Source organism: Canis lupus, chromosome 6 (assembly GCF_011100685.1).
Source record: "Canis lupus familiaris isolate Mischka breed German Shepherd chromosome 6, alternate assembly UU_Cfam_GSD_1.0, whole genome shotgun sequence".
Lineage (NCBI taxonomy): Eukaryota > Metazoa > Chordata > Mammalia > Carnivora > Canidae > Canis > Canis lupus.
In genome coordinates, this window is record NC_049227.1 from 34,627,333 (window position 1) to 34,653,413 (window position 26,081).

At 44.3% G+C, this 26,081-nt stretch overlaps 1 protein-coding gene across 15 annotated transcripts in view; it reads right to left on the minus strand.

Annotated features, from left to right (window-relative positions):
* The window catches only part of RBFOX1 (RNA binding fox-1 homolog 1), a 2,034,214-nt gene that overhangs the window by 114,330 nt on the left and 1,893,803 nt on the right, over positions 1-26,081 (minus strand). For all 15 annotated transcript variants that reach the window (XM_038540446.1, XM_038540439.1, XM_038540440.1 and 12 more), the window contains 2 exons: positions 11,633-11,776; positions 4,935-4,988 (listed from right to left, as the gene is read on the minus strand). In XM_038540446.1, coding sequence (XP_038396374.1) covers positions 4,935-4,988; positions 11,633-11,776 — 198 coding nt within the window. The remainder of the gene's footprint in view (positions 1-4,934; positions 4,989-11,632; positions 11,777-26,081) is intronic.

Sequence of the window (26,081 nt, forward strand, 5' to 3'; positions counted from 1 at the left end):
AACCAGATGAAAGGGAACATTTCACCCACCCACCAAACACCGTCCCCAAGCATCATCGTGATTCCTGTCTGACCCCAAGGCGAACCACACTGGCCTAAAATCAGTACCCTGTGTGTCAGGGAGACATGGAGGTGGGGCAGAAATAGGTTTGAAATCCATGTAAAGTTCATGAACTACAAAGCAAGTAGTTCACTACATTCCCAGGTTCTCACTTTGTTTTGAAGTCAGATAATATATATGGATTCTTCTTATCTTTACTTTCATTTTTCTGCTAAACTTTGCTCTTTCTCCTCCCCTCTCTCTCTTTTTGAGATCCTCAATATTTCTTATTTCCAGCTGCTGAGATGACTAGGAGAGACTCTAGAAAGTTGGGTTCAGAAGTGCTTGCTTCGACACAGTCCCCAAATACCAAAGGGACTGTCCTCCTTCTTCCATCAGACAGGCTCCCGCAACCCCCAAGGGCACCAGGTCATATGGCCTCCCTGGGCCAGAAGACTGCCTGGATTCTTGTCTGGAGAATGACGCCAGGTACCGGCCGTTTGTAGGTATCCGCTCTGTCAAGGGCAGGTGCTGGACACCTCTTTGAAACCCGTGCCGAGGCTACTTCTTTTATCCTGCCTCAAGGTCAGAATCCAATCTCAAGGAAACCACAACTCAGAATTCTTCAAAACATTCTGAATATTTTTATCCCAGCCTTAAAAAGGGGAACGGAAGCAGCACATTCTGGACTTGGCCTGCGAGCACAGCAGCTGGTTGCAATGCCGGGTGTGGAATCCTTAGCGTTCTAGGATGCACAGGGCTCCTGGCTGCAGGAGAGGCACCGCTCCGGGGAAGGCATGATGGTGGGGAACCCGAGATGGACTGCCAGCCCAGCGTGACTGGCTTATTTTAAAATCCACTGTGAGTTGTTATTCTGACCTTCCCAAATCCCAGTTATTTTTCTGTTTTGGTTTTGTGGAATATGCTTAGGGGATGGTTCCCCCCCCCCCTTTTTTGGCAATTAATGCACATATAACATTTTATTTGTTAAATAAAGGCTCTGAAGCACCCAGGATGCAAGAGCACACTGGTTTTTCCTCTTATGTGAAAATCCTCTAGTTGCTGGTACAGAGAGAGAACTATCCATTAAGAGGGGAGCTGTGGATATGTGTCTAAAAATTCATTTCTCTGTGGGGCTAAGAGCTTCATGTCTCATTTCTTCCGGTTCACCTTTGCAGGTGCGGCTCCTTCTCCCTGGAAGACCGCCCTCCCTCTTTCCCTTCCCTGGGAAATTCTTACTCATGACAATAGCCACTCCGAGCTTCAATGCCCCTTCTTCCAGGAAGCCTTCCACCCCTGACGGTATTGGTCTGCCTGCCTGGCTTCTCAGCAGCCACACACGTGCCACAGAGCACAGCGTGTGTAGTATGACAGTTGTAGGTCTTAATGGGCTGTGTCCTCCACCTCTCAGGAAAATCTATGAGGACGGGAAACACCTCTGACCCACTCACCACGGATTCAGCCATCATCTTGTACCTGGATGGAAGCAGGACTCACAAATACATAATGAATCAAAGCTCAGACTCCCTATTTCCTGGATACATGAAGAAGTAGCTGTCTCTGGCTGTATCCCCCAAATCCATTGTTTCAGAGTTAAACAACATGTTTTTATATCCCCTAAAAGGAAAAAAAAATGAATTATGGGATCTCTCAGCCCTAACTGCTCTCAAATTCTCATTTTTGAAGTCTGGCGCATCCTTTTAAAATGTGGTTTCCCTGTATATTAGCTATTCATGGACACGTGAGCTATGTAGGCTGTACGTTCTCAGGAGGACATAGATCCTGCCTGTGTTTGTAGGGGGAATACACACATGCACACACGTGCACCCCAAACACCCAGAACACAAAGCCATCCTCACTGAGCCCTGAGTGACCTGCCTCAGGGACCGGCTCCTAAGACAATGGCCAGAAGGTGAGCTCCTCACTCTTAGGAGCCCACCTGCTTCCTGGCTGCTTCTCCTGCACCAAATGATGAACATGAGGTCGTGGTGGTGGTTCAGGTTTCCCAACTACGTAAATGGAAATGTTCCTTTAAATAAGGTCCTTTCCAAGACGCCTGGGTGGCTCAGTGGTTGAGCATCTGCCTTCGGCTCAGGGCCTGATCCCAGGATCCTGGGGTCGAGTCCCACATCGGGCTCCCTGCATGGAGCCTGCTTCTCCCTCTGCCTGTGTTTCTGCCTTTCTCTCTGTGTCTCTCATGAATAAATAAATAAAATCTTTTTTTTTTAAAGGCCCTTTCTTGTTGAGGATAAAGTCAAGTCTGAAAAATATCCATGTGTGAGCTGCTGTTGCCATTTAGTTCTCCAAAGGACAGTCTTGAGGACGCTCCAGTCATACCTAAACAGCCTCAGCACTTGCCAGACTGCCTTTTTTGGAGGGAGCATACCCACCCAGGCTCTTCTTGATGTCTCCTAATCAAAAGTAAAAAGCAGGTTCACAAACTCGGTTGCTGGATGTGGCAAACTTAAATGGTCTCCATTGCTAAAGCCCCAGAGACAGGCTAATCACGGCAATGACGGAGGAAGTATTAAAATAGTATCTCCATTGTACTTTCAAAATAGCAAACGATATTCTTCTAATGTCTCAAAACAGCTCTCGAAAAAGGAATTAAATAGCTTCTCCCCACTGGCAAAAGTTACAAACCAAAATATAAATTAAATATAAATTTAAAAAATTAAAACTTTAAAAGCAGTATCACTACAGACTCAGGATTAGATGATGAAAGTTGGCTAACATTCCGGGTCATCTTCTAGGATTTTGCCAAGAATGCATAAAGCCTGAGTGAAAAGGATTAGTTAGGCTGGGCACATTTTTTCTTTTCTTTTCTTTTCTTTTTTCTTTCTTTATTTTCTTTTATTTTTAAGAAATTGCTACACCCAATGTGGGGCTTGAGCTCACAACCCTGAGATCAAGAGTCACATGCTCTACTGACTGAGCCAGCCAGGTGCCCCTGGGCACAAATTTTCTTAATGCACTTTACGTTGCAGGCATAGAAACAGCCCTTATAATGATTTTCATACAAGAAGCAGAAAGAGGGGCACCTGGGTGGCTCAGTGGTTGAGCATCTACCTTCAGCTCAGTTCGTGATCCTGGGGTCCTGGGAGGGATCCACATTGGGCTCCCCACATGGAAGCCTGCTTCTCCCTCTGCCTGTGTCTCTGCCTCTCTCTCTCTGTGTGTGTCTCTTATAAATAATAAATAAATAAAATCTTTAAAAAAAAGAAGCAGAAAGGAAATTAACTTCTGTTTCCCCCAGCCTAGAGGTCATGTCACTGATCTAAGAATAACTAAAATATCTGAAATTCTGGGAGAAGAAGACCCCTGAACTAGCAGAACCAGAGAGTATAATGAATTGATATTTTCCCCCTCATCCAGCATATCGCAACATCATTTTGGGTGTGGAGAGGAGAATAACTAGAATTTTCTTCCCTCACATCAATCTGCATCATCCTAGTTAGGAGGGAAAGGGTGCAGACTGCCCAAGGAATAATAAGTCTGCTTCACAGGAAGGAGGTGGTTGCTGTGCCCAAGAGGGCTGGCATTTGTCCCTTTTGAGAAAACCATTTCTTCTTGTAACCCTCCTAGATGTTGACTTGTCCCAAACTGCTTGCGTGAGGATAGTTAGGGGGCTAAATCCAGCATCTCTCTGTATCTGATAAGCAATTTGTCCCAATATCCACTTGTGCAGTCTGAGGATGCAAGAAGGGAGCTTAGAATTCCTGACAGCCTGGGGACCGGCGCTCTAGAAACCAGTCAGAGGCATTGAAAGTGGTCACTTTCTGGCTGCTGAGGTCAATCTCTGAGTTCTTCAGCAGGACTGGCACGGCTCAGCATCTATGGCTAAGCCGAGTGCACTGCTTTCCTCAAGGGAGATTCCAACAGAGTTCTAGCGTTTTCTGTGCGTGCAGTGGGATGAGGACACTTTAGCAACCACAAAACCCCGGTGGGCAAGGGGTATTTTGCATTCAGATGAAGCCTGGGCATTTCCTTAAAACAGGAAAACTCGGTGTGGATAACTTTAACGACGGGCCTGGAAGGTTTGTTAAAACACAGATGGCTTGGGCTCCCATTCTGAGCATCTGATTTAGGAGGTCTGGGCTAGACTCCGAGAATTTGCATTTCTGGTAAGTTCCTAGGTGTTTCTGCTCCAGGGACTGCATTTTGATGAGCACTGTTAAAGGGGATGCTTTGAGAGAGGTGGGCCTTTTTTCCCTCAACATATTTCCATGTTGAATGTGCGGAGCCTTTCCATATTGCCCCTGATTTTTACTAACACTTTTAGCTCTGGGAAAATCTATTTAAATATTGGTCTTCTACGGGAAAAAAAAACCCCAAAAAACCAAAAAACTAAACACCAAAAAACAAATTCAAAGCAATGGCAAATTGCAAAATGTGGAGTGGTAAACATACTAATGAATAAAATTATATTCAAAAGGTTGGTGTATATGAAATTCTCTCCCCTACAACCCAGGAAAATAACTGCACTTTATTAATACAGAATAATCACATATTTACCTGCGCATGAGACTATCAACTCACTTTTTAATATAAAGAACATAATTATCACTGAAAAACAAAAATGTAGCAACAACATTATTTTTTAAGCATGGGCAATTTTCCTCTGGAAACTTGATAAATATATATATAGATAGATAGATAGATAGATAGATAAATAGATAGGTATAAAACAGCAATTTTAAATTACCCCCTTATACATTTAAACTGAACCCAATGTATTTCCCACCATTTTTGAAACTGGAGGAGGTCTCTAAAGGAATTCCCACTGAAGTGTATTTTCACAATGTGCTAATTAAAACAGTGCAGTTGTTTCCCATTATCCATAGCAAACGTTTAAAAATAAGCTAAACAATCCTAAAGTAAATTAAATTGCTTACCTTTGAGCCTCGCTCATTAAAAATAATTTCAACATCTAAGATTTTACCAAATTGCTGCAAAGAAATAGAAATGTTTATAAGCAAGAGAAATGGAGTAAATCATATTATGCACATTGGTAATTGCACCCCAAGTCAGAGTTTGTTTTTTTTCTCTTCCTCTTTTAATATCAAGGATAGACATTTTATGTTGTTGTATCCTTAGAGATGTGCTTGAACCAGGAGAAAGCACAACCATACAAACAATTTCCATTTTATTGGATACCCCGCCAGGTGAGATGTCCTAGTACGGGCCTGGTGCAAAATGTGTAATCGAGTGGTTAGTTCTAGTTTCCTTGCTTTATGTGTCCACAGTTGCTTTCCCAGGCACTGAGCAGCAAAGATTAAAAGTGGCTTGTGTGTAACCTGACCCTCCTAGGCTATTCCACTAGCCTCCAGGAGAAAGATCCTTGCGAGGTAAGATTTTGATAGTAAAATGTCCAAGTAGAATCTGATGATGAGGATTGTGGCCCTTGGCCCCATATAAGCTAGGGTAATAGCCAGGCCACATAAGACAAGAACAAACAGATAAAAGCAAGATCCACCACATGGACATCCATCATAATCAAGACACCAGCATAGTTGTGATTAGCCCTGGGGCCGAAACCTACTTCTCTCAAGATGGTTCTCCATTTTGTTAAACAAATAAATAGATTTTAACAATCAGGAAGGATAGGCTCTATAACAAGTGAAAACAACTCCACATGGCTAAGCCCGGAAACATGGTTTCAAATTACAAATGGGGCAGCCAACTGAATTACAGATGCCTGGTTAAATTTAAATTTCAAATTTTTCAGGATAATTATGTCCCCTCAATATTTAAGACATACTTAGACTTAATAAAATATGTTATCTAACATTCAAATTCAGCTATTGTTATCCTGCATTTTTTTTTAATTTGCTAAATCTCATAGTCCTAGTGAGAAATGCACATCAAGCAATTTGTGATTCACACCCTGAAAAGAAGGGAATACAGACCCTGAAACCAGAAGCATCTGATAGTCCAAGATCCCTTTCCCCTGACACTGGAGTCCTTTCTCTTTTTCTTAGATTGCATGAAATACAATTCATGGGTGGGTATTTCTTGAGCATGCAGGTGGGAGAGAGCGTCATAAAGGCATGTGACATGGCCCAGGAAAACTATGATGGGAATTTTACCCTGATGCAGAATGAGGGCAAGTGCTCATTTTAGTGATTAAAAAGTAAACAGAACCATATGAAGGAATATGCCCATCCTTCTTTTCCTTTATTTTGAGCTTTTGTATTATTCCATTTGCTTTTGCAGCCTGGATTTTTATTATATCCTTTATTGCCCGAGGAGATTCTGTGTTCCCCTGGGTGGAAAGCATTAAGCAGCCTCCATGTAGCAGGGGACAGAGTGGTTGGGAGGGGACAGAAAAGGAACAAAGGAACAAATGATTAGAACACAGAGAATCAGAGGCAGCCCCCCTGCCCACTGTGCTTCAGTCACACGATACGGCCATGGGGGTAGGGGGCTGAGAGTAAGTGTCAAAAGGGTCCTACTAGGATTTGAGAAAAAAAAAAAAAGATTTGAAACATACAGAGGCTATCCTCTGGAACATACAAATGAATCCACTTTCCTTGGAAAGACAGAAAAAGAAATATGCACAAAACCTTGGTTGAAGAGAAATAGCTCAAAACCTTGAAACAAAAGTAGTTCTGATGGTGGAGAAAAAGGAAACCCAAAGCTATGTCATGGAAACGTGCCCATGCCTCAGGATACAGATGCAGTCAGGGGACTGCGGATGGAATTTGTCTTGTGGAGTGGATGGACGTGCTTCTCTTCTTCCCAGAGAAGTAGAAGGATTGGAAGAAACGAAGATGCTCAGCTGGGAGAGGAGAGGGAAGGAAGGGCTACACTGCCAGAAGGTACAATGGAAATACCAGGAAACTGGTAGCTACCTCAGCCTGCAATTTGTGGACACTCTAATTTCCTTTGGGTCAGGAGAATATTCTACAGAGCATTTTCAGTGCCCTAGATTTGGGCAGAGAACGTTGTTAAAAATAGAAGAAGAAAACTTTCAGTTTTGGGAAATGCGGGATTTGCCGTTCAAAGGTGAACTGAATTTAGTAGTAAACACTCTGCCAGTTTGTGATCTCCCCAGAACCAGTGATTTCCATACGACCTCCTCGGACTATTCAGTCCACACAGATGCTATCATATTTATTTCAGGCCTACGAGCGTGAAAGCACACATATTTATGAACAGGGAAGCTTGTAAAGGACTCCTTCCAAAACCACGAGGCAAATGTCATCGTGGAACATTCTCTAAGCAGTCAACATGAAAACATTCCCTTTAAAATAAGATTGGGTTGAGACAGAACCAACCAATCAAGAAGTAATCCCAGCATGTGTCATTCCCTAAATGAAACAATGACACCATATGCCCTGAAATGGTCTCAAATGTTTGCCTCTCTGGCAGTTGCCATTGGGTGGATGATTCTCAGAGCCAGTGAAACGAGCAGTGAGAAGAACGCTGATATGAGCCCCATTCCTGAGACAGTTGCGTACTATATTTATAGTATCAACAGTTTAATTGGGAAGTTTGGTACTAATGATGTAAACACAGCTGGCACATGTTCAGTTTAAATAGACAATGACTCGCAGACTTAACTCGCATTAGTTTGCTCAACACCCATGTGCAGCCGCGTTCAACAACATCTCAGGATCCACGCAAGGTGTCTCAATAGCTGTATCAAGAATAAAATCCGGAAGCTTATAGGGACGCACTGGGGCAAGTACGTACCAGGCATTTTGAGACATTCTCAGATCAAATAATATTTCTCTGAAAAACTGTGGAAGATGCTCAGTGGATACAGCATAAAACATGAAAGTAAAGGTTAGTTCAAAGAGCACACGCAGGCAAAGAAAAAGGCATCATCTCAGTTTTCCTAGGATTGGCTTCATGTTTGGAATGCAGAAATGGAAGGCACCATGCCAGGTCCAAAAAAAAGACTTCACTAGTTATAACAGCATGGTGCATGGAATTTGGCATTAATGCCAAAGGTGCAACCATCTCTATGTTATTACTAAAAAGGTGACTGTGAAAACTTCTTTTGCATGTTCTGAAAGTCACGTGACCTGTTTTTGGGTGACAAGAATGAGTGACTTCAGTCGATCATATTCACACCCAGAGGGTCTGTATTTTGATAACAAAAGCAAGGCTGTGACGTCAACAGGGGTACTGTGCAAATCTTAATCTTACACTCACTGAGTAGCTGGCTTCTGAAAACAGTTCTATGATGCAATATGTCAGGTCAGTGGTCTGGAAATATCATAACCACCTCTCTCACCCCAAACCCAGGTGTGTGTAAATTTTAAATGTTAGGTTAAAGAACCATTCTGTCCAAAAGCAAGCCATCATAATCAATTTGGTGGAAATCCACACGTTCCTTTCATGAGATCATCAACAATTCAAACAGAAAAGATGCACACCCTCATGAATGCTCCCTGAGATGAGGACAGAGCTCAAGAATGAAGTAGCCAGGCCAGAACCAACATTTCTTCCAGTGAAACATCCAGAACCAACGCCCCTGATCTGTTCTCTCACGCCCCAACTGGTGGCGTGAAAAGACTCTGACTCCACCAGGGCCACATAACTTCTTGACCAAGAAATGTTCCATCTTTGAACACCAATAAAAAATAAATTTATAAAAAAAAAAGTAAAAAAAAAAAAGAAATGTTCCATCTTGGAAAGAAGGAAGGAAGGAAGGAAGGAAGGAAAGAAAGAAGGAAGGAAATCTCTGAATAGTTAGAAGATTTAATGCCAACCACTAGAACAAATGCTTCCAAAGGAGGAAGAAATGAAGAATATCAAGTACTGAAAAACATAATGGAAGAAAGGTCGCCAGAATTGCAATAAATAGGCCCTGAAGCCACAAATTAAAAACAAAATGTGAAGTACCCACACTGACCATTAGGCCTGCAGAAATTGCAAACTTCACAGCTGAATTATTAATGGTTACAAAAGTGGTTACGAGCACAGCAAGATTTTAGGCAGTTTGGGAAAGGAGCTTCCCTTTTTGTCTTGTTTTGGTTTTGGTTTCAGATCTCCATGGCTGCACTGAACAAAAGGAGACAAAGAAGAAAAGCACAAAAATCTCTTTCAGGATTTTTCTCTGTAATTACTCCCCATTCTAGCCCCTGCCAAAGTGAAGGGGCCAACGCAAAATAGAGCAACAGAAGGAGAGGAGCTATCTCATGTCCAGATGATTTGGAAAAGACCTGCCTGGAATCAAAATGTCATTTCTAACAGTGACTGTGACCTAAAAGAAGAAACCACACTTAATTCTCTCAACTGTGTGGGAAGCCAATCAGAATGTTTACAGATGCTGTTCAACATGATTCATGCCACTAAATGTATCACATAACCAGAATGGGATTGCCTTCCCAGTGCTCGGCTGGAAAGAACAGATTTTTAGTATTTCAATTCCATTTTGTCAGAATAGTGCTTGTAGACTAAGGAGGCCTCAGCATTATTACAAGGAATCCAGGAACCTGTAAGTGCCTGAAAATTTTTATAGCTGAAACTCATAAAAAAAAATTCTTCTGTACTTTTAAAATGAACCCAGATGCTGTTTGTGATGAATGAAATTAATTTCAATATTACTCAATGTATGCTGTATTTTCTTAATGGATACTAAGCTTATCTATCATCTTGTCAAGTCGACGTCTTGTCAGCTGCTTGAAAATTATGATTTTTACAGAAACTGGCTCTGAAACCAGTCAATTTTGATCATGGCTTGAAAACTGGTAGTACATTCGATCTTTGACAAGACTTTGCTCTGCATCCCCTGCCCTCGCCCCGTAATAACAGAGAGCCTCAGATATCCGTGCAAGAAAGGGTGCTGTCTTGGGGAGTTCCAGCTGTGGATATTGCCAATACCCCTCTGACTCAGCCGTGTAGCCCTCCGGTGACTTTCAAGATAACCGAGAAGACCAGGGAGGGAAGAGCACCCTCAGGGTGGGTTGCAGTGAGTGACACCAAGAAAGAACACCAGGATGGTCATTAAGAGGGCCAAATTCAAAGCCAACATCCCAGGGACACCTGACGAGTAAAGATGGACCGCAGAGCAAGGCTTTCTAACCTGACGTGGCAAAAGGAATCTAATTCCTCTGGCTGCCCATCATTCAAACCTGGTCTCACTGCTTTATACACACTTAACCTCCACTTTCACTTTGAATGCTCTGCACTTTTCAAAGTCATCTTTGACCTGAGAGTGCCCGAGGGTATCTCTACTCGGCAAGAGTTAGAGGGCTCAACTCAAGGTTATTACCAAACGAGAGAGATAAAAGTGCAGAAGCTGACCTTTTCCTCTGAAATGTCAGGATTCAAGTCTGGGTATCTGAATATTAGGACGCTAGCTCTGCCTTTGTGTCAGATGCGGACTTGATAAGCATCATGCATGTTAAAGAAATAAAAGGTGCAAGCAAGCTAACCCCACAATCGCAGAGTGATGAAACAGAGCTCCCCTTCTCATTGGGGGAATGATGTCTGTTTTGGCCGGGATTAGGCAGTAAAGTTTTGCCTCTTCTTATTCCTTGTGTAACATTTGCATCCATCCACAAACTCTTAGAAGAATCTCCAGGTAGCCAACCTTTACTCTAAGTCAAATGCTAAAGATGTAGTTCTGTTCAGAGAATCCACAGACACCTCTCATCAACGCTAGGATAGATGTCATGGACAAATAGGCTGACTACATTTGAAAAACCGAAAACCAAACCCAACCCAAACCAAACCAAACCAAGCCCCAAACCCTAAAAAGCTAAGGCTATCTAAGCCCTGTCAGAGTTTTGTCCTTTGGCAGAACTGAGCCCGAAGACGTGGCTAACTCATTCCTTCTCAAGGTGGACAGGGCAAGATTTCGTCCAGAAAAAGAATCCGAGTCATCATGTCCCACGAGGAAGCACTCTATCATCTATTTTCTCCTGGTTGATGGTGGTTTCTGCCCTGCTCTGTGTTTCAATCATGGTACCTGGGCAAGGCTGTCATCTGTGGCACAGAACATCACAGCATCTAGAGATACTTCTAGAACCATTCAGAGGCACAGGACCTCTGAATCCTCATCATTGGTTCCAGGAGAATGTATACTGCAGGAGGCAAGTCAGACTTAGAAATCTCTGGCTTTCTTTGTTTTGCTTTTCAATGAAGCTTAATGCAGAACTCATTAATCTCTAAAGCTGCCTCTGAAATCTTAAATGCCCGGTGCCTGGGAAAGAGTGAGGTCTGTAGGAATACGGCATGATAACCGTGGCACATACAAAAGAAAGAAGAGCTGAAAGGACACAGAATGTTTATTTCAGTCATGACATGGGGCCCTGAGCTACTCGATTTAGGATCGTCAATGGGCTCCTTTCAATGCTATTTCTCCTGGGAGCTCATTTCCCATTTGACCTTCCAGTTACTAATTAGAAGACCATTTGGCAAATGGGAACATGGTGAACGTATACAAAGACACTTACACTAAAATCATAAAGAGACTCTGGCCCCACTATACCTACAGACTAGGATTTAAAATGCCTTTCTTTTCCCCCATGCAAACATCTCATCTTCATGTTATAAATACCAAAGACTTACATGAGGAGGAAAGGGCTCCGGGGACCCCAGAGTGGGCACAGCAGAGGAGAAACGCACTACTTACACCAAACATTTGTCGGAGGTCCGGATCCCGGAACCTGAAGGGGATGTTGGAGACGTGCAGCCGCTTGGGCTGGGACTTGTTTTCTGTGTTTTCAGAAGGTTGTGTCTGGGGCTGGCCATCCGTTGGTGCCGCGTCATCTGTCTGCTAAAAGGACAAGAGTAAAGAGGCTCTGAGTGGACCTGTGTGCTCTTTCCAAAGTGCTTTTGCTTCCCCTGAATGGTAGGAAAATGCTGGAACAAAGGAAGAAGGACAAGGAAGGAGCCGCTGGGTCATTCATTCATTCAACGAGTATTTATTTAACATCCAGGCAGACAAACTTCCTGCCCTCATGGAGCATGATTCTTATGGGGGCAGGGGAGGCAATAAGCTTATTAATAAATACATTCGGAACTGGTAGGAGGAGAGCACCATGGAGAAAAATAAAGCAGGGGGAGGGGTAGTTGGCATGAGGTGTTCGGGGAGTTTTAACAGGCAATCAGAGAAAACCTCCTCATTAAAGGTAGGAGAGGGTATATCCCCTTAATCAAAATCTTAAGATACACCTACATAATTGTTGCGACTGTCCAGATAAAACGTTAGCAAATGTAATAAAACATTTGAGAAGGCTGTTCGGTGTTCTGCAGTCCAAGTAGCCATCTGATTGACTTATTTTTTTTTTTTAAGGTTTTATCTTCTGATTTCTTGGTCATGGACGTCCATACCATCCATTACAGTTGACTTTGCATAGCTATTTAAGTTTGAATGAATTAAAATTAAGAAAAATATAGAATCTAGTTTTTCCTTCACACTAGCCACAATTCAGGTCCTCGGTAGCCACCCATAGCTAGTGGTTTCCAGGTCAGACAGCATGGATCTAGACACCTCCAGGATATTCTATGGACTATCTTGGTGTCGACAAGGCTACGCTATTAGCGTAACTCATTACTCTGCTTCCCACTCTTGGCATAATAAAAGTCTTGGAAAGCATGATATTATATCAGCACAACATAAGCAGAAACTAGAAGAAAAGTCATAGTAATATTTGGTATCATTATAGCCATCCCCATACTCTTGGTTCTAGAGATGCTTCTAGATACTTTCTCTGCAATTAGCATCTATTGCCTCTGGGTGGCAGGTGATGCCATCCACATGAGCTACTTGCTTCTCCAAAACTATAATGGAAAACCTATGTGGAAGCCCATGTAATTTATGAGGAAGGGGTTGGCCTCACCTACTTTTAAACAATGCAGAAGCATATCACTGGGACAAAACCATCAAAGCAACCAAGCAGGTGTAAGATAATAAAGACACAGAGAAGACAACTTCATAAAGTGAAATATATATATGTACATACATATATATAAATTATATTTTTTATATATACATATAAATAGAAATGTTATATATAAAGGTGATTTATAGATCGTATATATCACAATGACATGGGCATAATTAGTGATTTTCTTGCCAATTCTTGTATTTCTTGGCAGACTTCATTTGCATTCTCCTTCCTAGTACCCCCTGAATGGCATTTTGAAGTCAAGATCTCCCAGTGGCTGGCACCCTACTCTTCCAAGCTGGTTTGGTATCAGAAGGATGACCTCTGCAAGTTTGAAGTGCTACGTCATGACAATGACAACACTGAGCTTGGTCATTTTGTCTGTGTTGTTGGAGTGGAATAAAGGAGGAGGATGGTGACAGTCTTCCAACCTGGAAAATGAGTAATAACAATACAGCACACCTTCTAAGGCTCTGTGAAGCCTGAATGCGGTAATATAGGCCAAACCTGGCAGAGTTCTTGGCACATGAACTCAATAAATGGAAGGCAATGAATTTTTTCGAGTGATGGTGACTTTTTCTCAAAATGTCAAAAACAAGGAATGAAAAAGCCTCTCTCAGGAAACAGAGAGAGGAAAGGTTCTCATTTGCTTGTTAAACATGTTTTTACTGAGCAGCTGCTATATATTGGACACATAAGTTAGCCTCTGAACACACGCAGTTCCCAGCTCAGTGCAAGAGAGGGAAGTAGGAGAAAGACAGTCATGAGGCTGGGATCAGAGTGACTCACAGAGGGCCCAGTAAACCTAAAGCAGAGGCACACCACACAGCTGGATGGTCTCCGAGGCCTGTCAGTTCTGGAGCTTGTGTTTTCCGTGGGAGATGTCTGATGGGAGAGAGGAAGGGGGCCCATGTTGTGCCAGCTGAGGGCAAAGCACAGGCAAAAACGTGGAGGTGAAATTGGGGTCTGGATTTAGTAAGTACATGTTCACCTTAGTGTCACTGGTCATGTGCAGGAAGGACAGTCAGAACAGCACACTGTGGGGGGTGGCAGGGGTAGGATCACAAAGGGTCCTGTGTGCAGAGAAAGAGCGTATATTTCATGATAAAAATGAAGAGGGGCCACTTATGGATCGTCACAGGGTGTGATGTGACCAGCACCCGACACCAGGGCTGAGCCATGGCTGACAAATGATACACGCAGGTCAGATGGTTGGCTGAGTCACTGATGGAGCAGGGGGAGGGATGACGAGTATATCAATAAAGTGATGAGTGAAGGAGTGAATGGTCCACCTACTTTGCATCTTCTAGTGATAATCGCATATGATATTATAATACCCAGGCCCAAACAAAGCAAGGAGCTGTGTTCTCTCTGCTGGTGACATGAGGTGTGGTGACACAACCAAGACCCAGAGATGTCCTTGAATCACGCAGCTGGGATCTTGGTACTCGGACCTAAGACTCTAAGTTTGCAGACTCAGCAGCTGAGACCCTAGCTTGCAGTCCATTTCTTCCCTCCAGTTAGGAGTTGCTGTTCGAATGCAAATTAAAGCAAGCCCCTTCTCATCCCAAGAAAGAAACTTAGATTTGGATTTGTACATAACTGCTGGATGTTTCAGCTTAATAAACCTAATTAGGAATTACAGAGATTATGATTAAACATATTAAATGATTAATAGCATTATGCCGCTCATGTGAAAATTAAAATTAATCATCTTTAGTCAAACAGGACTTTGGAGAAATCTTCGCGTTGTTTCCTTTGATAAAAACATACAACGCTCAATTAATCATTTTGTAGTGCGGGCATGTGTACAAATGCTCATAAATTGTTATGTCGGAATACCTGTGTATTTAAAGTAATTTTTAAAGATAACACGTAAAATGGAAAACAAACCAAAAGTGTTTCTGACATTGCGGGTGAATGGAGAGGAGAGGGAAGAGAGCATCAGAATCCAGAGGCCCACTACAGAGCCTGGGGCATGGAGGGGTGAAGCCTTCCAGAATGGTCCTCACTGACTCTCCTATTGGGTATATCGGGGTGAGACCTTTTGCTGGGAACTGTCAGGGAAAACGTATTTGGGATAAGCCTGGGTTTTAGGTCCCTACATTAACCACCTAAGAAATTACCACAAACATGGTGGCTAAAAGCAACGGAAATATACTCCTTCATGATTGTGAAGCCCAGACATCTACAGTGAAGGTGCTGGCAGGACCACACCCCCTCCGTAGACTCCAGGGGACAGACAATCTTTGCCTCTTCCAGCTTCCGGTGCTTTCTTGGCATGAAGCTGCCTTTCCCCAATCTCTGTCTTCCGATTCACATGGCCTTCTTCCCTCTGTGCATCTGGGACTCACATCTCCCTCTGCCTTTTTCTTCTTATAAGGGCATTAGTCACCCTAAAATTGTAAAGCTCACCCTAGATCTTATCTTGGGATCCTTAATTACATCTGCAAGGACCTTTTGTCCAAATAAGGTCATATTCATGGATTTACGAAGGATGGGATGTGAACACATGTGTTGAAGGCCACATTCAATCCACCATCGTAATCTTCTTCTAAATATGGACAAACCTGAAGTACACATAGCATGAGTAGCTGTTACCAAGGCGGTGGATGCATTTTCTACCACTGAAGTGGCATGAGGTTCTCCAAAGGGTTGGCCTCACACCAGGTCTAGGAGGAGAGAGAATGTCCCTGTCCGAGCTGTCCTAGGGTCCCATCGGTCACACTGGGAACTCTAATGAGTTACCTACATCGAGGAGATGTGAGTCTTCCCTTCACCCCAGTCCGGGCTCTCAGGCTGCTTTGGTGAACCTACCTCTGGATGTAATGACACCCCTCGCTGGGCTGAGAGGCCCTCTGCCAGCCTCCTGAAAGGCAGCCAACACTCTCAAAATAAGGACAGGTCTGTGAGTTCCCTGAACCTAACACTGTACCTCACACTGGTGGATAAGCAGTCACAGCATCCCTGAGAAGGTCGATGAAACTTATGGCAAACACACAGAGTGAAATTTCTAAGGACAAAAATAAAATAATGAGAAAATGCTGAGAAAGCTGCTGAAGAAATTGCACATCCAAGAATGTGTATTCTCAAAAAATGGGGGCTACCTGGTTGGTAGTTACACCCCTGAAGACTAGTACATATCAAGGCTTACTCAGAATGAACGGCTGGAAGAACCACTCTTGATTTACCTGTGTCTGATTCTTCTAAAGTATCATTTCGGCTCCAAAAGTGGGACCTAGCTGAGTTGGAAAGGTGCCTCATAACCATGTTTGGGAGATCAGAAGGTAGAAGAGAAAGACCAAGCAAATGACCCCTGGTCTGCTCGCTCAGAGACAAGAGGAGATTGAGAGAACAAAGGGTGCGAGAGGTAGAAGTAGAATGGCCAGGGCACTCTCCCTCTCAGAACGCTCCAGTCCAGACCCTCACCCTGGGCTGTGAGATCCAGCATGCTTTGGTCCAGACCCCCTTGCTTCCTGAGGTTCCCCTCCTTAACTCACTGGCCACCTGCCTCCTCCTTCCACGCACGCAGCATGCTCCCTCCTCAGGTGTCACACCTCTTCCTCCTTGGACTGGAAAATCCTCTCCTCCTTGGGCTTGCCTGGAAAATTCTCTCCCCAGATGCCCATGTGGCTTGCCGCCTCTTGCCCACCAGCTCTCTGCCCCAACAGCACCCACCAGAGAAGTCCTCACTGGCCCTGTTATCACAACCGTCAGCATCTCCTGTCTCCCTAATTGTTCACTCTTTTTATAGCACATTAGAGGCTTCTGTTAGTTTCTACCATGTTGAAACTGTCTTGTCCACCAGAATGTGGAAGTCCGTGAGAACAGAGACCCGGGAGTTTCCATTCACTGTTCTGTCCCTACCATGCCCCGTGCCACCCGCAGCAGTTTGTCAGCAGCAGAAATGCTGACACTGGGGCTGCTTAATTCTTTGGTGTTGGCCGTCCTGAGCACCCTAAGATATTCAGCAGCATTTCTGGCCTCCACCAACCATATGACAGTGAGCAAGACAACCAAGACAAATCTGGGGTTCAGATGTCCCCCTGGGAGGGCAAAACTGCACCATCTAGAACTATACCCCGGAGTGCACAGTACATTCTCGGTGAGTATCGATGGCTTTGCTACAAGCGAGCTGCAGGAGGGCTAACATCACGGCTCCTGCTCTTTGCATACGGGTGAAATGATAAATGCCTGTCTGCTGGGCCCTTCTGAGTGGGGTAAGAAAGCAAAGTATCATGACAGGTAAGTCCCATGAATACACAGGGGATACCTATCGTTCCTATTACGAACAGTGTTAATAACCATTCGCTTTTGTCGTCCATTTCTCGGAGCCCACCGACACTGACGGCTCTCAGATGCAGCCTCCCCATCATGCAGACAAGGCTGCAGGACCCCACTTGGATGGGAAGTCCATTGGCCTCAGGAGGTGGGTTTCCAGGCAGCACTTGGCAGAGGTTCCCAAATAAGCTCATTAGGACGGCAAAGCCAGCTTCTGCTCTGGCGCAGTTCGAAGGCCCTATTAGGAGGCAGGATGTGTGCCGCAGAATTTTTCCTAATAAACAAACTCCCCAGATATCGGCGCAGGTTATAAATGTTAAGAAAACACCACTGGCACTTTAATCTCCTGAAGATCACTTAGTGCTTCCGCAAAGACCTTAATAAAGAACCGCGGGGCTCCCTCTGCTATAATCGTTCCTAATTCAATGAATAGCTCTGAGCAACCCAAGGCTAATCCTAGTGAAATTGGATTTTGATATCGACCAATCCAGGGATGACTGTTGGAGAGAATCTGCAGAGTTTTGTATGTGCCTTTGAGAGTGTGGCCCCGCCCCACGTCTCCTCTTTGAGCCTATGAGGCATTCCTGAGCTCACCTGTGTGCCATCTTCAGGGAGGACCAGGTACCTCGTGGGAGCACAGGCAAAAGATAATTGTCCCTGGATATCTCTGACCTAAACTCCAGGCCTGTCACATACTAGCCCAGCTCCTTAAACCCTTCTAAGCCTGTCGCCTCAGATGCAAGAAGGGATAAAAGATCCCATCAAGAGTTGTCTGTGGTCCCAGGTTGCTGGAGGCGACACAGGTGACCATCACAAGGACGGATGAGTAAAATGCGGTGCAGCTGTCAGCAGAAATCAGAATTCAGAGAGAAATTGGAGGGTTGGAAGCACAGTGCTGAGCGCCTGTAGTGGGGGAGACAACCACAAGAAATAAAACGAGAACGGTACCAAATTATATTTTGCCACCCCAAAATATGCCTCTTTGGCATGAGGGTTATTTTTGGGATGATTATTTTTAAGAAGCAGCAGACACAGGAGAAGCTCAGAAAAGACTAGAAGTTACCCTTTTGTAAGAGAAATTTACATTTATAAGGAAATTCTCCGTTTGTAGGGGTGTCTCCCTCCTGGAGGTCGCAGGAAAAGAAAGTAACTAAATCTCTAGAAACTCTTCAAAAGCAAGACAATGGCCTCAATGGGGAGAACAACCTCACCCTTGATTACTGGGCTTTTCCAGATAAACCCATCGATGACTAGCCCCCCAGCTAGTCAGCATCTTCTGTCTTTAGCTGGAGATGGTGTTCAAGCTGGTGGCTTGGACCATTCCAGGGAGTAAGCTGGTTTTCCTGGGTAGGTCCCATGTCTACAGGAGGTATACCTCTTATTAAGCTCCTATTTCTTCGTCTCCTGTTAATCTCTCTTTTATCAGGGGGTGTTTTAGCCAAGAACCTAGAAGAACACAGGGAAAATTATTTTTCCTCTCTTACACGATGGAAATAAAAAACACATGTACTCACAACCAAGTACTAGATACAGTTCAAGGACGGTGATCATGCGCTTTAGGGCAGTCCCTTTCAATAAAATGAAACAGGGGTCACATACATATCTCAAAGCTCTTAGAAGCCACATTTCAGAAAAGTAAAAAGAAACATGTGGAATTAATTTTTAGGATATATTTATTTTAATCCAATTTATTAAAACTAGTACTTCATATGTAATTAATGTAAATGAAATTTTAAATTATTTTTCCCCTAAGTCTTTGAAATCTGTTTTTTTTTTTTTTTAAGATTTTTCTTACATATTCATGAGAGACACAGAGAGAGAGGCAGAGACACAGGCAGAGGGAGAAGCAGGCTCCCTGTGGGGAGCTGGGTATGGGACTTGATCCCAAGGACCCCGGGATCATGCCCCGAGCCGAAGGCAGACGCTCAACCGCTGAGCCACCCAAGTGCCCCAGTCTTTGAGATCTTATATGTAATTTGTACTTACGGCTCATCATCTCAACATGGAGACTCCATTTTCACTGGAAATACCTTATCTATATTTAGACTTCGAAAAATTGACAGTTGAATAGCCAAGATTTTCAAAACACACCTAAAAGGCTTTTAATAACTGAATCAAGTGTCAGTGTTTAAATTTTAATTAAAGTTGAATTTAATTAAACATTCAGTTCCCTAGTCGTACCAGCCATGGGCTCAACAGATACCTGTAGCCGGCAGAAAAATGGTCCCTTCAAAATGTTAATAATACCCTAATCCCTGGAACCTGTGGATATAAAGTTCACAGACTCCCTGAAGGATACACAGACATCCCTGGACCCCTGGATAAGGACCACTGCTGTGTGAGGCCACTCGCCCCTCCCCAATCCCAAGTCGAAACGGTTGATGCTGAACACTACTGTCTACTGGTTGCTTATGAGCCTTGTGTAGAATTGGCTAATGGATCTGGAATAGGATATTGAATATCAAACCGTGCTGAGGTCCTACTCTGACCCCGCTATCGGGCTAGGGGTTTCTCACACCTGATCCCACTGATCCCACCCTCTTAAGCTCAGAGAGGTTAAGTCACCTGTCCAAAGTCACACAGCCAGGAGATGGTGGAGCCAGGACAAGAACCCAAGGTATTTTACTCCATATCCTGCACGCCATACTTCAGCCCTCAATGGCCTCTCAGGGTCAAGGTCTAAAGACAGCCCAGCCCTAGAGGGCACCTGACAAGCGCTTGCACAGAGAAGTGAAATTCGCTGGGAGTTCTAACTGCCTGTGCTCTCAGTCTGGGCGGGAACCAGAGCGACGAGCTCTGTGAATAGGGCCCTATCCCCCAACAACAACCCCAAATCAAACCAAACCAGGCTGCTTCAGATGCTTCCTCTCTCATGAGCCCTTATTAACCATATATATTTTTTTGTTATCAGATTACCTACTTCTCTGACTAGAACACGAACACCTCAATGATAAACACTATATGGAGTAATTTTTTACTGTGGCCCATGATGTGTGCTCACCGAATATTGATTGTGTCATTCCAGAAAAGGAGGTTTGGGTCCAGCTTCTTCTTTTCTCCCTCCCCCTCTTTAGCATCCCAATTCTGCATGAGGGTGTCGAAATCCAACACTCAAGACAGGACGCTAATGAGCACAATTTTCTCCCAGCACAGCCTAGTGAATATTCAGCATCCCTCGTCTCCTACGGGCTTCCTCTTCTCCATGCCCAAAGTGCTTAACGGTGATAAATAAAAAGTGTCCCTTTGAATAGCCAGCTGCTTCTTCCTCCTCCACCAATCAAGTTATTTCTCAGAGAGAAAAGCTTGCGAGTGTCTTCGAGGCATTATTTGATTAAGTTGACAATATTATGTGAGCGATGGTTGAGTACCCACTGCGATGTACTTTGGACCAAATTGATTTGTGTAACGAACACTTGCCCTGTCTCTTCTTGCAGCCTGAATAGTGGTCTTGATTTAGCCAGTAATGCTGGGCGCCAAGTGAATTTACAGGGTCCACAGTCCCTCTCTCTCAATCTGAAGAGAATAGCAGGAGCAGAGCATGGAGTGGCATAATTCAATACATTGTACTATAAGCTCAGAAAATAATATCACAGAGCTCTGCAATATACCTATTTGATTTGATTTGTAAACCTGATAAAAAAGCAATCGAGAAAAGTTCAGGGGGAAAATATATATGTTCTAAGCAAAAATGTAACGATATTGAATGTGTACAAAGAACCAAAAGTACTGGGTGGGAGGGGAGAAAAATCATGCATACTAAATCAACTTCATACCCTGCGTTAGACAATATTGCACATTCTCCATTTAGAACGAAGCAAGATTGTGCAAAGTTATTTTCCATTAAAAATAATAATAATGGTAAGCTCAGGGAATGTGAATTAAAACCCACGTCTCAGGTTTTCTCACAATCTTACTTCAAAACGGGGCTCGTGCAGATTCACTCAGCTTCCTGCTTTTTCATTTTAGCTCTGTAGGCAAACAAATAAGTTAATCACACAGCTTTGGATGTAGTTAATGCCTCCTTCCTAGCTCGGCGGGGCGGATTCCATAGCCAGGTGACACAGATTTAAGAAACTCATCACATTTCCCTCAACCCGAATAAATTCAATGCTCTGCTGGAATGATGAAATTCTTCAGAATGGAGAAGCGCTGCAGGACACAGAAGGGCTGACTCTAAATTCTCTTGCAATTTTTTTTTTTTTTTTTTTTTTTTTTTTTACTCTTTGAAAGTATAGGATGAGCATACCAGGGGCCAAGTGTTTAACACATCAGTAAAGGTGATGGGTTGCAGAGGTGTCTGTATGAGTGCACTTGAGCTGCTATAACAAAATGCCACAAACCCGAGGGCTTCAGCCACAGACATTTATTTTCCTCGGTTCTGGAGGCTGGGAAGGCTGGGATCAGGGTGTCAGCACACATGGCTCCTGGTAAGGTCTCTCTTCCTGGCTTGCGACCTCTCTGTGTCCTCCCAGGGTGGAAGGAGAATGCTCTCTCCCTTCTTCCCTTCCCTGGGAGGGCACTGATTCCAACATGGGGATCCTGCCCTCATGACTTCATCTAACCCTAATTACTTTCTGAAGTCCCCACCTCCAAATCCCATCACATGGAGGCTTAAAGCTTCAGCGTGAAGGAAGAGAGGGACACAGTTCGGTCTACACAACACTGTCATTGAAGCACAGCCTGCAAACACCTGGGGATATGAAATGTTTTGTCCTGGGGAGAGAAAGGAGTTTCACTGGACTTGGAACCAGGTGTTTGCTTATCATTCAAAATCTATTTATTGAGCACCTACTGTATATCACTCTCTGGGGATACAGCAGGTGGGGTCAGGAATTGGTGTCTACTTATCAGAGGACAGGAATAGTAAGACCATAGAAAGGGCTCCTTCTTTCCTTCTCCATGCTCCAAGTTTCAGTTTTCAGTTCCAAGAACGAGGAGATGAAAATAACTACCACTACTAATAATGTTAACAGCAAACGTTTGTAGACTCTGGAAAAAGTGACCTGGGTTTGAATTCCCACTCCACTCACTTCCTAGCTGTGTGACCTTGAGCAAGTCACGTAACCTCTCTGGGCCTCATTTACTTCACCTCGAAAATAGAAATATCATTAGCACCTCCCCTAGATGAGTCAGTACATGCAAGTGCCCTTCCTAGCCCGTAATTATGATGATGATCAACATCTAGAACAGTGCCTGACACCCGCGAGCCACTTAATAAACATTGGTTGAATGATTAGCACTCTCTTAAGCTCCTTGCATACATTAGACTTCATTGCATCACCTGATGACTCAGAGAAGAAGATTCTATCATTTGTCCCCATCAGATGATAGAGGAACCGCCATCCAGAGGGGTTAAGAGTTGCTTCAGGATGCTCTGTCAGGACAGGGCAGGCAGTGTGGGAGAATGGTTGAGAGCCCAGGCCCTGCAATTTCCCAAGGCAAATCCCTTAAAGAAGATGCAACAGATTTCTGGCCATGTGGTTATTAAAACCTCAGGCCAGTCCATTTTAAAGCTTCCAAAGTCAGTGAGATTCAAACTCTCTCCCTACGGCTGCAGGCCCAAGTCCTGCTAGACCTGAGTCCTGGTCGGGCAGGGGCATTTACTGCCTCCTCACCCCTACCATCCCCTGCTTTGCACTGTCTTCGAGAGGAGCTGCCTCTGGGACCCTCTTCCTCCTTCTCTTTTTAGGTCTTGCTCTTTTGGAGTTGAGGTGGGGGGTGTGTGTGGGGGAACTGAGGAGCCAGAGGGCATTCAATGAAACAGGATGCTTCTTGGTGGTCAGAAGAGAGTGCCCCTCTCTGCTTTCTCTCGTTCCACTGGAGCTCGCATGGGCTGGTGGCTTTGGTGGGTGTGGGGGATACTTGGGTGGTGTGGGGTGGTGACCTGCCAACCCATCGTCCTCCATAGCTGCTGAAGGTCCTGTGTCTTCAAGGTCCATGTGCAACACTGCCCACCCTCCTTGTAGATGGGGGTCCTTACTTCAGTGTTGGCTTCCCGAACATCCTGTGGACTCCTTCCCAGTCCTCTGAACGTCAGGCTCTTCCAAGAGCCCGGGGAGGTGGTAGGTGCCCTCGCACGCTCTCCATGACAGTTCTCCCCCAGCCTGCTGCTTGGGGCTGTGCCAGGGAGCCTCTACGTGGATCCATCCCCGGAGAAGAAGCAGGCACAAGTCTCTATGTTAATGACATCCCTGTACCCAACTGATTCAAGAGACATGTCAAGTTCACCCAAGAACTCTGCGCTGCCTTCTGCTTTGATGACATTATTAAGATGAGCCTTCCCGTTCCCCAGCCTCGCGAGCCTCCCTCTGAAGGAGCCGGCCGCCTCCCCCTCTTGCTGGCAGCCCACTCTCCCTCTCCAGGAGCGAGTCTCTTGAAGATTTATCCTCACCTCACCTTGGCCTCCTGGTTTTCTTCAACCCATCCCACTCAGAAATCAAGGCCAGTTTAAATATTAATTTCAAAAGGGTAAAAAAAAAAAAAAAAGTTGATATTTTGTATTGGATCCTCAAATCCACCTAGCTAAAAGATTATTCTCCCCTAACATATTATGCAAGATTTAATTTAACCAAATGGCAAATCTATACATTATGCAAATTTTCCAGGCCTTAAGAAAATTGCTGAACACACAACTCAGTTGCCGGAAAATTGGTGATGAATTTAAGATGGAACTGATCTCAGCTAAAATCCCAGGATTTTCCTTACTAATTACTTCTTTCTTCAAAGAAATGCTTTTGAACAAAGAGACAAGCACTCTGAGGGGTTTGCTCTGGGCGTACTGGGGCTTTTCCAGTATACACAGACACACGTGTAGATGTCATTCTTTGCAATATTGCTGTGTCTGTTCTACATTTGACAAAGAATCCTGTCACATAAAGTACACAATTTCTGCAAACGGCCATGATTCAGATTACTTCTGAGTTCCAGATCCTATTCATCAGTGGGCTAATTTCTCCTGTGCTGGTGGGTGGGGAGGAGTGTAAATATATGTTAGGAGATGGAAATACTAAGAAATATACTCTGAAAATAGAAATGACTTCATCTTCTTTCTAGTTTGCTCTTTACCTAGACAGCACATTTTTTTTTCTTAAAAATGCCGTATGAAAAATAGTTTGACTTTGTGGGCCATACTGCCTCTGTTGCATGTGAAAGCAGCCACAGGCAATGTCTAAACAACTGAATGATGGGTGTTGGTACGTTCCAATAAAACTTTATTGACACCAAAAGGCAGTGGGCCATAGATTGGCAAGATTGTTCTTAGAGAAACCATGGCTCTGGTCTATGCTGTTCTATTTGGCTGCCATTTAAAGAGCTCCTTCTGCTATGAAGAACATTTGCTAGATGTGAGGGGATAAAGGATGAATGAGACATACCCAGGGCCCCGGGGTCTCCTGGTATGGCAGGGGAGAAAAAGTAAGGAATGATACAATTATAAGACAATGGGTGAGTTCTCTGGTTGAAGGACCTTCAGATACATCATTCAATAAGAGGAGAATATGGAAAACGTCTTGGACAATCTTATTCATCTAGGAAGTTGGCAGTTATATATTAGCAGGGCTCAAAGGCAGACCTTTAATGGTCCATGGGTCCAATTCTTAAAATGAAGAAAGAGAAATACCCACCAGTCCAGTCCTGGGCTGTCTCTCATCTAATCACATCATTCAAGGCTCTAATAAGGGGAGGTTAGACCTGAAGTGATAAGATGTGGATGGCAGCCACAATGCTGGGTGACCTGGGGCAAGTGGTCACCCATCCTCTCAGAGCCCATTTCTTCATGTGTGCAAGAGGAGGGGCGAGACCAGCTGCCGCTCAGGTCACAGAGAAACAGAGAGGATTATGCCCCCAGAATATGCTTTGGCCATTTCAAGGTGTGATGGATCCGTACTCCACAATTTCCATTTTTCTTAGTTATACTGCCTAAAAAACAAGACGGCAGATGAAACTATGGAAACCACTGCGGCAACCAGAAGACTCTAAGTGGAGACCTTTCACTTCAGTGGACTTGGGTTCAAGGACACTCCTGCCAGTTTCTTATGATGTCACATTTCTTGGATGAAACGTATGACACCCACATACATGAAGGCACTGATTTTGGGGGGCCTTGCAGGGGCCATTGGTGTCTAAAAAGCCAAGGCTCTGAGATTCAGGAGGGTGGGCCGAGTGGGGGGCCCTACTCTGGCAGGGGGTCACCCTTAGCAAGAGGCAGGTTGGAGGCATGGAGAGCTCTGCACATAGAACCTCAGCCTATCTCCATCCAAGTCTACCCTTCGGATCACCTCTAAGTCACCTGGGGAGGTTGTCGCAAACGCAGATTACTGGTCCTCACTCCCAAAGTAACTATTCGTAGCTGTAGACCCAAGATGAATCATTTTAATAATCCTCATGGGTGACTCTGATAGACTCTCACAACTCATGGCTACTCTTTTATACCCTGGGGAGGCAAGGGTGCGAGTTCGTGTGTCCGGAGTGGGAAACCGAGTATGGCTGGCACCTCCAGTTCTTAGTCATCTGATCTTGGACATGTTACTCCGCCCCTTTACACCTCACCACCTCTGGCTTTAAAATGGGGATTTGCACATTCATTCATTCATTCATTCATTCAAAGACTACTGATTGATTACCTTCAATGTGACTGGAAAAGAACCAAGAGACAGGGGGAGGATTAAAACCCTAATGCATGCAAAGTGCTTACCAAAGGCTTACAGCATTTTGTGAGCACGAGGTAAACATTAGTCATGGAAATCCTTTAACTTCGCTCCATATCCACCTTCCAAAAGCAGAATCATTGTTTAGAGGACAAATTGCAAGCCTTGGGTTGGATCTGCCATGGATCAGGATTTGTCCACAGCTACCAGACGGCTCTTGATTTGCGGGGAGGGGGAGGGCATGCCTTTCTCCCTGAATTAAAAC